We start from the raw sequence: 14282 nt of genomic DNA, 5'->3' as shown, positions 1-14282 counted from the left end.
ATCTCGCCCAGCGGCTTCACATAAATGTTGAACAGGAGAGGCGAGAGGACCGACCCTTGCGGCACCCCACATATGAGGGGCCTCGGGGTCGACCTCTGTCCCCCTGTCAACACAGACTGCGACCGGTCAGAGAGAAAGGAGGAGAACCACCGCAACACAGTGCCTCCCACCCCCAACTCTTCCAACCGGTGCAGCATGATACCATGGTCGATGGTATCAAAAGCCGCTGAGAGATCTAACAGGACCAGGACAGAGGAGCACCCCCTGTCCCGAGCCCTCCAGAGATCATCAACCAACGCGACCAATGCCGTTTCCGTGCTGTACCCGGGCCTGAAGCCCGACTGGAACGGATCCAGATACGTCGTTTCATCCAGGTGCTGGGGGAGCTGTTGCGCGACCACACTCTCAACAACCTTCGCAACAAAGCGAAGATTGGAGACCGGACGATAATTTACCAACATTGCCGGGTCCAGGGAAGGCTTCTTGAGGAGAGGCCTCACCACCGCCTCTTTCAAGGCGGCGGGAAAGTCACCCTCACTCAGCGAAGCGTTTATAATCCCCTGGAGCCAGCCTCGTGTCACTTCCCGGGAAGCCAGTACTAACCAGGAAGGACACGGGTCCAATAAACAAGTGGTCGCGTTCAGTCTACCCAGAATCCTGTCCACGTCCTCAGGGGTCACAGGATCAAACTCATCCCAGATAACATTCTCAAGACCTGCCCCTGTCTCTCCCCCTGAGACTACCCAGTCGGAGTCCAAATCTTCCCGAATCTGAGTGATTTTGTCATACAGATACTGAACAAAATCCTCGGCTCTACCCTCCAAGGGGTCCTCCCGCGCTTCCTGGTGGAGCAGGGAGCGGGTCACCCTAAAGAGGGCGGCCGGGCGATTATCTGATGACGCAATAAGAGCAGCAAAATAACTACATTTCGCTGCTTTTATCGCCACTAAGTAATTCCTAATGTGGGATCTTACTAGTGTCCGGTCAGATTCAAGAAGACTGGCCCTCCAACTACTCTCTAGGCGTCTTTTCCGGCGCTTCAATTCCCTCAGCTCCTCGGTAAACCAAGGAGCCAATTGAGATCGGCGCATAAGAGAATGCATAAATGCCCACAGAAACCAGAGAAACTAGGTGACAATATTTAGAATATCATGATTGAAGCCCATGATAGGAAGAAAACATCAGGAAGAAACTCCATCTAATTCCACCTTAACTATGAGAGAAAATGCTGCCAGGCTTTCAAGATTCTATTTCTGTGGCCAATTTCAGCCATTCTTGTTATGTCTCTTTCCTACTTCAAATGGCTGATACTCAAGAGTTATGAAAAAGATAGTATATATGGTTCTTTTCCTAGAGCAGGGGTCATCAACCTTAAACACTCAAAGAGCCACAAAGGTCCTAACCGGAAGACCTCCGTTCAATTCTGGAGCTGACCAGAAGTCCGGTTCTCCCACCTTAGAGTCTACACCTAGGGTGGCGTCCTTTTTCCTCTACCAATCCTAACTCTATCAATTGTGGGCGGACCTGAAAACCCGTCCATTGCCATAGAGTCTCCTCCTGGCATGCCCTGCTTCTCCCCCCCAACTGGAAGCTTCTCTCAAAATTGTGGTACCGACTGATGACAGGGAGCTGTAGCAGAGGGATGAAAGAGCCACATGCAGCTCCAGAGCCGCAGGTTGCTGACCCTTGTTTTACAGAAAGGAAATTTTTGTTCCTCTTATTTTTAGCATTGTACATTGTTATGAATTTACATGTATTTCCCCATTCTACAAGCAAAGGCATTTTTGCATTCAAGCTTTCAGAGTCTGCAAAGTGGCTTTTTAAAAACTTCTTTTCAATTACAGTAAAACATAAAAGACTCTTGATTTTCCATTCCTGAATTGTTCATAAAACATGTTCTGCCTCTTTCCAAATTTTAGGATGACACTGACACCTATGATAAAGGGCAGATTTAGTAAAATATTCCCTTTGATGGTCAACTTTCCTTCTACTGGGACACAAATGTGTTACTTTGGATAAGCAAGATAAAGGCTTTCTCACAAGCAAAGCACAAAAATTATTTTAAGCTGTCAAAACTTATATTTTATCCTCACTCAAAACCAAGAAAGGAATAAAAAAAACTGTAGATTAAATAGTACTAAGTGTATATTATCTGGAGACAAAAGAGAATTCAGATTAAATCCAAGGAAGGCCTATATATTACAAAGCATAACTAAATAAAAAAAGAACATAAACTAATAAATTACATACTGTGATATAAATAACATACTGTATAACTTCTTAAACTACAAAAAACCTAGCAATTCTCCATATTGAATATTGTTATTTCAAAACATGGATTTTGCACCATTGTAACATCAACATAATGTGTCCTCAATCCTCAGTAACCACACAAATTTTTCTTCAGGAAAGTATAAATTTGGAGAGAAGGGGCATTGGTCCTACCTGATACGCCCCTTCTCATTGGGTGGAGACAGCAGCCAGACGTGGGTTGTGCTCATTGGTCAGAATGAGGGACTGAGCCTGTCAAATCAGTTAAACTCCGCCCCTGTTGCTAGGGGCTCCCAGCTTTTGTTGAAGGAGGAAGACACACTTGGAGTGTGGAAGAAAACAGAAACAACATGTTAGCGAAACAGTAATAACATTAGTGACCAGACTGATGAAAGGGTGGGGCTGGCTGCTGTCTCCACCCAATGAGAAGGGACGTATCAGGTAGGACCAATGCCCCTTCTCCATTGAAGGTGGAGACAGCAGCCAGACGTGGGACATACCAAAGTTCATTGTCCCAGCTCACGGGAGGGAACAGTCTGGGCAGAAGACTCCCCCCGCATACCAACACCCTGTAACACTCTCCTCCCAAAGACAGCCTCCTCGGAGGCAAATTTACCTAACTTACAGTGCCTAACAAAGGGGGAAGGAGAAGTTGAAGTTGAAGTAGCTGCCCTGCAGATCTCAAGCAACGAAGCCTGAGAGGCCCAGGCAGCTGTAGTCGCAGCCCTTCTAGTAGAATGAGCTGTCACACGGCAAAGACCAGAGCTCGTATGCCGTAGTAAGCATAGTTCGGATCCAACGACCAATCGTTGAAGAAGTCCCTCTGTGCCCTAAAGAAGCAGGCAGAAAGGAAATGAACAATGATTCTGTCTGACGAATATCAGCAATCATTTGGAGGTAGATCTGAATGTGTGCAATCGTCCCTCCAATGGATTGGAAGGACACGGGCAGAAATCTATCACCGAGCCTCTTTCCGCAGTCTCAACTCGCTGGAAGACAGAGTCGAAATGGGAAGTACCTAGGCAGGATAGGTGTGGCTAAAAGATGGCTTTTAAAGGTCTGTGGGGGGAAGATAAGCAGACCTAGGCCAACCGGTCAGACGAACACCTGGGAGACACAAGCAGGCACAGCCTAAAAGGCTGGAAGCCTGAAGATAACTCAACGTGCTGCCTTGCCCCTAAACAAAATGGCGGCCAGAGTTACAGAATGCCGGGAGCGTGAAGCTCCCGTCCGTAACAGGGCAGCAAGATGAAAAGACCGAGAGGTGGCTAGGTAGCCAGGATCCAAAACGAGGCTGCTCGTTAACAAGGCTGACAGGCTCTTTTGGACTACAGAGCCTCCGTGAAACGCCGACAAGCGGCGAGCACCAGGGAGTGCAAAACTCCACTTCGAAACTGGCGGTAAACTCAATCTGCTGAGAGGCGGCTAAATAGACAGCGGCAGAGCTCTGATCATTACCCAGAGAGAAGCCGCACTTGAGCGGACAAGACAAGCGGAGCTATCCAGGGAGCGCGAAGCCTCCAAAACCAGCAGTTAGCCTCAATCAGCTGAGAGGTGGTCTGTTGAGTTTGCAGGGGAAAGAAAAACTGCGCCTGGGTGAAAAGCCGACAAGTGGCGAGAGGCAGGGAGCGCGAAACTCTACAGTGGGCTAAGCGACTGGCGGTTACAAAATGGCTGCCCGAAGACAGCAGGGAGCGCAGGATTCCACAAAGAGAAGCTGCTAGTCAAAAGGCAGGACCCCACCGGCAAAGCCGGTGACTTTAGGCAACCTACGGGAGTGGAAAGCTCCACTAAAGTACAGAAACTGACCAGTTCGATGTAATAGACGAATGGCTTCAATGAGGTCTCAGGTTGTCGTTTGAGGTATCTTGAGGTAAAAAATTCCCCAGAATTTTCAGCAAACAGAAGAGTGGTCAACTACGAATCCCAATGTTAAATCCGAAGAATCAGGTATGAAGGAAAAAATACTCTAACGCTAAAAGCTGTCAGAGAGAGCTATCCACACAACTCTCCAGTCTGACGGACTGAGCAAAAAGCTGGGAACCCTTAGCAATAGGGGTGGAATTTAACTGATTTGACAGGCTCCCTCATTCTGAGCAATGAGCACAACACATGTCTGGCTGCTGTCTCCACCTTCAATGGAGAACTAAAAGGATACGCAGTCTGGTACCCCTTTCATTCACCCATTATAACTTAAAATGTTCAGCAGCCTCTCATGGATAATATGAACTATAATTCTAATTTTTGACAGTGCTACTTGATATTACATGCAAGAGCTTACAGAATTCAGCGGAACTCTGAGTTATATAGAAAACAAAAAGCTAGGGTGAAAGATTTCAGCTTAGCTCTTTTTATTTTCCAGTGACTTTGAGTCATCTGTGACACTTGGCAACTGTCTAGACAAGTCCCTGAAGTTTCCTTGGCAACATTTTTGGAAATAGTTTGCCACTGCTTTCTTAGGAAAAAGAGAGAGAGAGAGGGAGAGGGAGGGGGGGAGGGAGGGAGGGAGGGAGAGAGAGAGAGAGAGAGAGAGAGAGAGAGAAAGAGAGAGAGAGAGAGGGAGATATGCACACATATCTGCACATAGAGAATAAGACCTTATACAATCCAGACCATAGTATAGAACAAGGGTCTGCAATTTGGACCAGTTTCCCACAGAAAAGAAAACACTGGGAGCCACAAAACCCTTTCCTATTTCTTGAGTGGCCACAAAACTAGCATATGTAGTTGAATTAAATGTTCAGTTTTCTTCTGAAACTTTTCTTTTCTTGGATTTATCCATGGTTGGCCTACTGGAGGTTGAAAAGCTCAATAAATCGCGTGCCAGTAGGTGTCGCACATTGGCGGTTGTGATGCATATTTTGAGTGACAGGGAGCTGCAGCAGAGGGGTGAAAGAGCCACATGGGGCTCCAGAGCCGTAGGTTGCTGACCCCTGGTATAGAAGGAAACCAGTTCAAATAATATATGAAGATAATGTGCTGCAAGGAAGAGCCACTTGATTTCTTGCAAGTATTTTAATGCCAGAATTGCCTAATTTAAGCGGCTTAAAATATTTGTAATAAATAAATAAATGGATAAAATAAATAACCTTGATCAGACCTAAGCAAAAAACCTTTTTCTATCTCCAGACGCAATATGCATTATTCCCCAGTTGTATCATCTGGAGAAAAAGTAGGCACAAGGGTTTTCCTTTCTTAAATAATGCAGGATAAATATATTACTTAATGCCTCTGAGTTCCATAGACAACAATTCATACTATTGCTAAAAGAAGGACACAGAGATTGCAGGAGCATTTCATTTGGATGATTGGTGTGCCTCTAAGCGGCTGAAGCTTTTTCCAGAATGAGATTTAGCATATGAAATGCTTAGTCCTGGCAATAGCAACTTGAATGGTTAATATCTTCAGGTATTTAAGCATATACTGTAGTTGTCCGTGGAAATATGTTTATGTATAAGTATCTGTATAACTCTGTGTGTGTGTGTGTGTGTGTGTGTGTGTGTGTGTGTGTGTATCTGTGAAAACGAAAATACAATTGTACAATAATGGCAGGTCAGTTGTTATGTTAAATAATGTTAAAGAAAGATTCATCTTTACGATAGGAAGGAGAATCAGTTTGTTAGAGTACAAATTGTCCTCAGTTCAAGTTCAGTTTGCAAAATATTATCAGGCATACAGTTTGATTTGAAACACAGAACCTGGGGAATCAATTAGTGATAAAAAGCCTATCATAAATTCTCAGTTATGCACTGCTTAATATTGGAGATTAATCCTGCCATATGACTTCCATCTGCCCATTTCAAGCATTAGGAGGGGAAAGCCAGAAATGAACAAAACATACTTCAGGAGTCTTTATCAGAGATTTTGCTCTCTTTTCAGAGAAAATCCCTCATCAGGTCTTTCACAATTCAAATGACAGGCTTTATGCAGCTCTATATTTCTATCCCTGGCATTTTTTTTTTAAAAAGTCAAATATATTTTATATTTTGAAACAGACAATCTAAGACTACAATAGGAGTTTTGCATGATCATACTGATTTATCCATCCAGCGCATACTCTGTATCAAAAGTGGATAACCAGATGCCACAGAAAAACTCCTAAGCAGGGCATTTTCTGCATATTTCCTAACATCTGGCCTTTAAAAACATACAATATCTAATATATAGTCAGATTAACGAAAAGGTATATTATATATTTTATTATTTATATAATACACATTTATATAATATTTATTACTTATTTTATTGTATCATGCTATTGCTATATTATTACATTTTAATATTTAATAATTTAATAAATAGACTTTATTAAATAAAAAGGTATAATAAAGAGGAACAGCATAGCATGAAATGTTGTATAATGTTTCCCTTTCTGGATCTTGTTGAGTATTAAGTAACAGTTTAAATGAGCCAATCAGGAGTTAATCCTGAGAGCAGGAAATTTAGAGAAACATCAGTGGCTGAAGCCGCAGACAGCTCAGGCTTAAAAAGGGCTGCCGCGGCTGGAATTGCCATTGCTGTTATGGAACTTAAATAAAGCATAGATATTGTACTTTGTGTCAAGTCCTTTCTTCAACCGCCCGCTATTTAACACTGGTGACGAAGGTGGGATACTGAAGAAAAGGACGGTACAGCGAACTCCAAGCAATCAACAACCATCAGATCTACTACACCACACCGGTCAGATCATCGGTTATCAAGATGTCTGCAATCAGCCCACCCGCTCCATTCAACCCAACTGGAGAAGATTGGGGAGCCTACATGGAGCGTTTCTACATGTTCATGGAGGCGAACGACTTATTAAGCTTGTCAGAACAGAGGAAAAGAGCCCTTTTCCTCACCCATTGCGGACCAGCAGTTTTTTAAATGGTAAAGGCACTCGCCGCCCCGGCCGACCTGAGAACAATGACCTGGACAACACTACAGGAAATACTGAAGACCCACTATGCGCTGCAAGCATCCTTTCTGGTAAGAAGGCATGAGTTTTACCGGAGGGACCAGAGAGAGGGAGAGTCAATCAGTGTGTTCGTGGCAACATTAAGAGAGATAGCCACCACATGTGACTTCTTGAACTTGGAAGAGGCGATGAGGGATCGTTTGGTGTTGGGACTGAGAGACCTCACTTTGCAGAGCAGGTTGCTAGACAGACCTCAGATTACATTCCAGGAGGTTCTGGAAGACGTATCAGCAACCAAAACGTCCCAGAAATCTGCAGCGCTAAGAAAAAGATGAAAAATGGACCACCAGTAAGGGATGAGGCATCAGTGCATTATGAGGAAGTGGAGTCAGAATCAGAGGAGGAAGAAGAGGAAGATGAAGTCCATCACCTCCAGTCCAAACGTAAAGAGAGGCAACAAGGGAAAAAAGAGGCCTGGTGCTCGGGATGCAAAGGCAACCACCCACGGGCCGACTGCAGGTTCCGGGATGCTATTTGCCAGAGATGTGAGAAAAAAGGGCACATAGCAAGAGCTTGCAGGGCATCCCAGCCAGTTTCCAGAAGGACCAATGAATAACAGAAAGTTCCAGGCCAGCGGAAGGAAGCAACCATTCGGACGAGGCCACAGGAACGAGGACCACAGGGCAGACCGAGGCGAAACCCATCAGACCATCGTGGTCGGCCACGCCAGCGCGGGAAAGGCGAACAAGATGGCAGCGACTGTCCTCATAGAAGGAAGACCCTGCAAAATGGAGGTGGACTCAGGGTCCTGCCTATCAATGATATCCTGGACAATGATAAATAAACTGATACCACACATCACGACCTGCGAACTCAAACGGCAACGCCTAATACTCATTGATTATCAAGGGCACCGAATTCCTGTAGTGGGCATCAGCATGTTCAACATCTCCTACAAGAACTTCACAGCTAAACTGCCCCTCACAATAGTGGACAGAGACAGACCCAGCCTATTGGGCATGGAGTGGTTCGAGCCGCTGGAACTGGCAATTACCGGTATTGACCACATCGGGGACGTGCCTGGGAAGAGGACCTGATGAAGGAGTTCGCAGAAGTGTTTAACGGTGAGTTAGGCAAGTACAAGGGGTCCCCAATCACATTTAGCCTAGATCCTCAGGTAGCCCCTGTCTGGATTAAGCCCTGAAGGGTCCCCTTTGCTCTAAGACCTAAGATAGATGAGAAAATAGACAAGCTGGTTGCCCAGGGAGTCTTAGAGCCTATAGATCATGCAAAATGGGAGACCCCTATCATGACACCCATTAAGCCAGATGGGTCAGTGCGCTTGTGCAGAGACTATAAAAGTACCCTTAACAAGGCGCTCCAACAAAGCGCATATCCCATACCAGTAGTACAACATCTACTGCACTCTTTGGGCAGGGGAAGGATCTTTGCAAAGTTAGACCTGGCACAAGTGTACCAACAGCTTCCAGTAAACGAGGCCACCGCTGAGGCCCAAACAATCATCACCCACAGATGGGCATTTAAGTGTAAAAGACTGCAATTTGGGGTGAGCGTAGCGCCCGGGCTATTCCAGAGCCTGATGAAATGGCTTCTGCAAGGAATTGACGGAGTCGTCCCTTACTTCGACGATGTCCTTATATCAGCAAAAGACACAGCCCAATTGAAACAGCGATTATGGCAGGTGCTAACAAGATTCCAGAAAGTGGGGCTCAAGGTAAAAAGGGACAAGTGCCATCTAGCGAAAACGCAATGGGTTCCTGGGATATTTAATCGACGGGTCGGGAATCAGGCCCACACCAGGGAAGCTAAGAGCCATCAAAGAAGCACCCACACCAAAAAATAAAACGGAACTGCAGGCATTTTTGGGGTTGCTTAACTTTTATAATATATTCCTGCTGCAGAAAGCCACCACTGCTGAACCGCTCCACCAGCTACTGGACAGAAAGGCAGAATGGAAATGGGGGAATCAAGAAAGGAAGGCATTCAAAGATATGAAACGTCTACTGACTTCGGACAGAATTTTGGTGCAATACAGCGGGGCATTGCTAATAAGACTAACATGTGATGCGTCCCTTTTCGGCATCGGAGCAGTATTGAGTCACACAATGCCAAATGGAACAGAAGCCCCCATCCCATTCTTCTCCCAAATTCTGTCAAAACCAGAACGGAACTATAGTCAATTGGACAAAGAAGCATTAGCTGCAGTAACCGGAATAAAGAGGTTTCATGAGTACCTCTACGGTCGGAGATTTGAACTCATAACCGACCACAAACCGCTTTTAGGCATCATAGCGGGAGACAAACCTACACCTCCTGTCCTATCACCCATTATGCTCAGATGGATAGAGTTTTTAGCAGCATACAATTACACATTACACCACCAACCCGGCAAGACAATTGACCATGCAGACACACTCAGCAGATGCCCATTTCCGGAAACAGGAGAAGATCCAGCACCAGCAATGACCACACTTCTAATAGAGACTATGGAGGAAGCTCGGATATCTGCAGCAGATATCGCGAGAGCTACCTCAAGAGACAAAACATTGGCGCGGGTTTTAAATTGGATCTGGAAGAGGTGGCCGGAAGAAAAGAATATAAGCCCAGAGTTCCTACCGTACAGACGGAGACAAAATGAACTGTAGGGACTAAAGGGTTGTGTGCTGTGGGGAGACAGAGTCATAGTACCAGAGACACTGAGACAAGGCACTCTTAAGTTGCTACGCGAAGGACACCCTGGAATCGTAAAGATGAAAGCGTTGGCCAGGAGTTACGTGTGGTGGCCAGGTATGGACAAAGAATTTGAAACATGGGTGTCCTCCTGTGAAAACTGCCAGGAATCTCGAACAGCCCCAAAGTCAGGTCCTGTCCACGATTGAAAATCCAGGTCCAGATTACACATCGACTTCGCAGGGCCATGTAAGGGGAATTCATTTTTAATTATTGTGGATGTGTTCTTGAAATGGCTAGACGTAGTGTTTATGACAACTACTACATCAGACGCAGTCATAAAAGTTTTGAGAAGACTATTTGCTACACATGGCATACCAGACCTCGTAGTTTCAGATAACGGACCCCCATTCACAGCGAACTCGTTCAAGATGTTCCTTGCTGACCAAGGAATAAGACATGCATTGTCAGCACCAAAAAAGCCATCCACGAACGGACTTGTAGAATGGATGGTGAGATCAATGAAGGAAACACTAACGAGACTGGGTCCAGGAGATATACAGGCCAAATTAGATAAATTACTGGCTATTCAACATATCACACCAAGTGCTACAACCCACCGGAGCCCAGCAGAGTTGCTGATGGGGAGAAAGTTGAGATCCCCGCTGGACAGGCTGCACCCACAGTACAGCACAGAAAAACTGACCGACTCCACAAGCTGCATCCAGAGAATTTCAGCCGGGAGACAAAATATACGCAAAGAACCTAAGCGGAAACCCTCTCTGGGTGCCAGTAAAAATAACACAAGTGACGGGCCCATTATCATACAGGGTCCAAACAGCAGACGGTCAGCACTGGAAAAGACATATAGACCAGATCAGAGGAAGACTAACGAGAATCGAGAGTGAACTACAAAATAACAACCAGGAGAAAGGGAAAGACAAGCAAACAACAGCAGATTGGACCGGACCACAAGCACCAGTGCAAGGGAGTACAAACTTAAACCCAGAGGAGAACAGCGAATACTTACCTGAGATCCAGGAGAAGGAACCGATCGCCGGAGAAAATCTGCAAGGACAGCTGAATGAAGCGGGAAAAGAAGACGAGCAGAATAAATTCATTCCGGCATCCGAGTTCAAGAGAGTTCCAGAGCCGACTCCAGGAGAACAACGGAACTCGACCTCTCACTCCGAGAACGCTGGAACGACTGAACTGTGCAGGTCCAGTCGAGCTCCAAAGCAACCCGCCTACTTACGTGACTACGTAGCTTGGGAGTCACCGGATTGGTGGACGCTGAACTAGGTGGGAGGGGTGTTGAGTATTAAGTAACAGTTTAAATGAGCCAATCAGAAGTTAATCCTGAGAGCGGGAAATTTAAAGAAACCTCAGTGGCTGAAGCCGCAGACAGCTCCGGCTTAAAAAGGGCTGCTGCGGCTGGAATCACCATTGCTGTTATGGAGGTTAAATAAAGCATAGATATTGTACTTTGTGTCAAGTCCTTTCTTCAACCGCCCGCTATTTAACAGATCTCTTTTCATCCCACAGTGCAGAAGTAAACAACTTGAAAAATCAGGCTGTTTATCACCCATGGAAGCCTTGTGTGAGGCCCACAGAGCCTTTTCAAACGTTTCTGCCATGTTTAATACCTCAAAAAGAGAAAATTATTAAATACTTGAAAAGCCCATTCTATCTAATGTACTAATTCATTATATTTATTTACACTTGAATATCAGTTAAATCAAGTTTAATTTGTTCTAGTCCTCTCATTTTATATACTGCAAACCTTGATATGCCATCCAGAAGCTCGGCTTACGCCAACCGTGACAAAGGCTTCATATTCTTACATTAACATATTTCCTGCTTGGAGGACTACTGTGTTGTTTGTATACTTGAAGAGACAGAGTGTGCCACCTCTCTTGCTGGAAAGGAACATACACTTGTTATTCACACAAGCCCCTCCCTCCCCCTTCTTTGAAACAGATAGAAGCACAGATTTCAATTCAATGCCACATCCTCATATTTTCAATTTTCTTCCTGTAATGATATAGATTATTTTATGTCCTTCAAAACATCCACAGTCAACAATTTCCATTCTGAAGAAGAAATAGAATCAGCACCAGAAGTCTCTAAAGCCTACTCTGATCTATTTGGTATTAATCTTTTAAGTTCCTTCCTCCCCCCCCTTTATTCTGAATTGCAAATTATATGTTTTCTATGCTTGGAACTGCAGGAAGTGAGGCTACCATGTTTTATGTTAACTTATTTCCAATTAGAGGGAAGGATATTTTGGGGGCTACACTTACTTCATTCAGCCTGCGTTTAAAGTGGCTAAAGGCTAGAGAAAATGAAAACTGAAGGCTGACACATTCAGATGGCATCAGATTGGGTAGGGTTAGTTTAAGACAAAGGTGACTAATCGTCCTCCTTTAGGGAGGACAATCCTTCTTTTGTAAGTTCTGTCCTCTCTCGAAAAGTGTCCACTTACATGTCCCCCTTTTCGATATTTGAAGACTAATCTGTAAATCTTCGTATTTGATTGATGCTGATCCGATCCGTTGTGTGTGTGTGATGTGACGTATTTGTATTTGACATGACGATTCATCAAGATGATTCAATTGCGGCAAGATACAATTATGAGACGTATGCGCTCTGCACAGGAGAATTGTTTTGAGAGAGTGTGCTGTGTGCAAGAGTGCACCGCGCGCAAGTGGATTTGTTTACTTCTTACCGAAACACGACATGGCACACACACACACACACACACACATTTTTCTTTAATTTAGTTGTCCTCCTTCTCATTGTAAAAAAGTTGGTCACCTTACTTAAGCCATGATGGGAATATCCACTACAGTCAAAAATCTATTAGCTCACAGTGATATAAAGTAGTAATTGAGTGAATTAGTTGGATCATCTCCTGCATTCTCCACACATCATTCCTGGGAAATTACTATCCCTCCTTTTAAAAATTAAAATAAATAATAAACAAGATTCTCGTTTATTCACTGAACAATATCAGTGCTATTAATTTGTCCATATCAATATAAATATGCTTTTATTAGATTAAGTAAACTTACCTAGTTTTGATTATTTGTGTCTTTCATCTTTCCCCAAATTTTGGGGCTTCTTTGCAACCATTATTTGTATTTTATATCAATAATACAATTTCATACAGGATTTAAAATGAAAAGTTCTCATTATCTTACCAGATTTATCCATCTTATTTCCCCCTTTGATGAAATTATTACTATGAATATTTAGTGCGAATGGAATAGTAGGATACTTATGATCAAAACCATACCATATTCTGAACAGCCAAGCGCTTTCTGCTTTTGTTGTGCTTTTATCCAAGTTATTTGCAGCCTGTAATAATATTGAAAATTAAAATGATGATTTTAATAATCATGTTCTTTTCAATTAAAGATGTCCACATTTTACCAACAAATTTAAATGTATGTATGTATGTATGTATGTATGTATGTATGTATGTATGTATGTATGTATTTCTCTTTAGCCAGGTTCTTCCTACGTAAACCAAGATTTTTATGCAGCCCTAGTTCAGTGAAATTCCAATCCACTAGTTTCTAAGCTTTTTTTTCCAGCAGCCAGCAAGCTCCCTGCTTAGTCTCCCAATGGGCAGCAGGGAGCTTGCTGGCTGCTGGAAAAAAAGCCTAGAAACTAGTGGATTGGGATTTCACTGAACTAGGGCTGCATAAAAATCTTGGTTTACATAGGAAGAACCTGGCTAAAGAGAAATACACAGGCTCCTCTGTCCCCCACTGTCTCTCAGGGTTCATTGCATATATATAATCATCTCATCCTCTGCCATACCCTTCTCCTTTTGACTTTAATCTTTCCCAACATCATATCCTGAAGTTGGGAACCTAACAATACTCAGATACAATTGAAAATACAACTAAATTATGAATACAACTACCTATCTTTTTTTTTTTTGAACCTTTATGCTGTGGTGATCTGCAGTAATAGAATTCAAAATTGTTTATACTGTGTTTTAGAATTTTCTCCACCTAGGCAGTAACCAAATTAGTTTAACTTCAGCAGCATGACTGCTCAATATAGATCTAAATCACACAGCTTGTCTGTTCAAGCTCTCTTAAATATGCTTCTTTTCTGTTACCATTTATTTTCACCTTCTGGTGCTTGCAAACTCCTATCTCTGAGTTACACCTGGCCTGGCCTCTGGCAATGTTAATCATGGATATGTGATCTATGCTAAGTTTCATGTTCTCTCCTATGATTGTGGGAAGAAGATAGGGTTTTTTTTTTTTGAATAAATTAACTTCTACATTTGCTGTTGCATTTTTATTCTACACTTATTGATATCACAGATTTCTAGCCCCAAATTTCTCATTTTGCTGTTTCCTACTGAGCCATTTTGCATCCATGATATCATCTTTGTACTGTA

At 43.7% G+C, this 14282-nt stretch overlaps 1 protein-coding gene across 1 annotated transcript in view; it reads right to left on the bottom strand.

Annotated features, from left to right (window-relative positions):
- Positions 1 to 14282, bottom strand: part of SLC9A9 (solute carrier family 9 member A9) — a 260985-nt gene that overhangs the window by 56542 nt on the left and 190161 nt on the right. The window contains exon 14 of the mRNA XM_070945808.1: positions 13140 to 13219. Within this exon, the coding sequence (XP_070801909.1) occupies positions 13140 to 13219 (80 nt within the window). The remainder of the gene's footprint in view (positions 1 to 13139; positions 13220 to 14282) is intronic.

Source organism: Pituophis catenifer, unplaced genomic scaffold (assembly GCF_029215685.1).
Source record: "Pituophis catenifer annectens isolate HBS135680 unplaced genomic scaffold, rPitCat1.0.hap2 SCAF_6, whole genome shotgun sequence".
In the NCBI taxonomy this organism is placed as follows: Eukaryota; Metazoa; Chordata; class Lepidosauria; order Squamata; family Colubridae; genus Pituophis; species Pituophis catenifer.
Note: the sequence above shows the minus strand (reverse complement) of the source record. Positions and strands in the feature narration are given on the sequence as shown.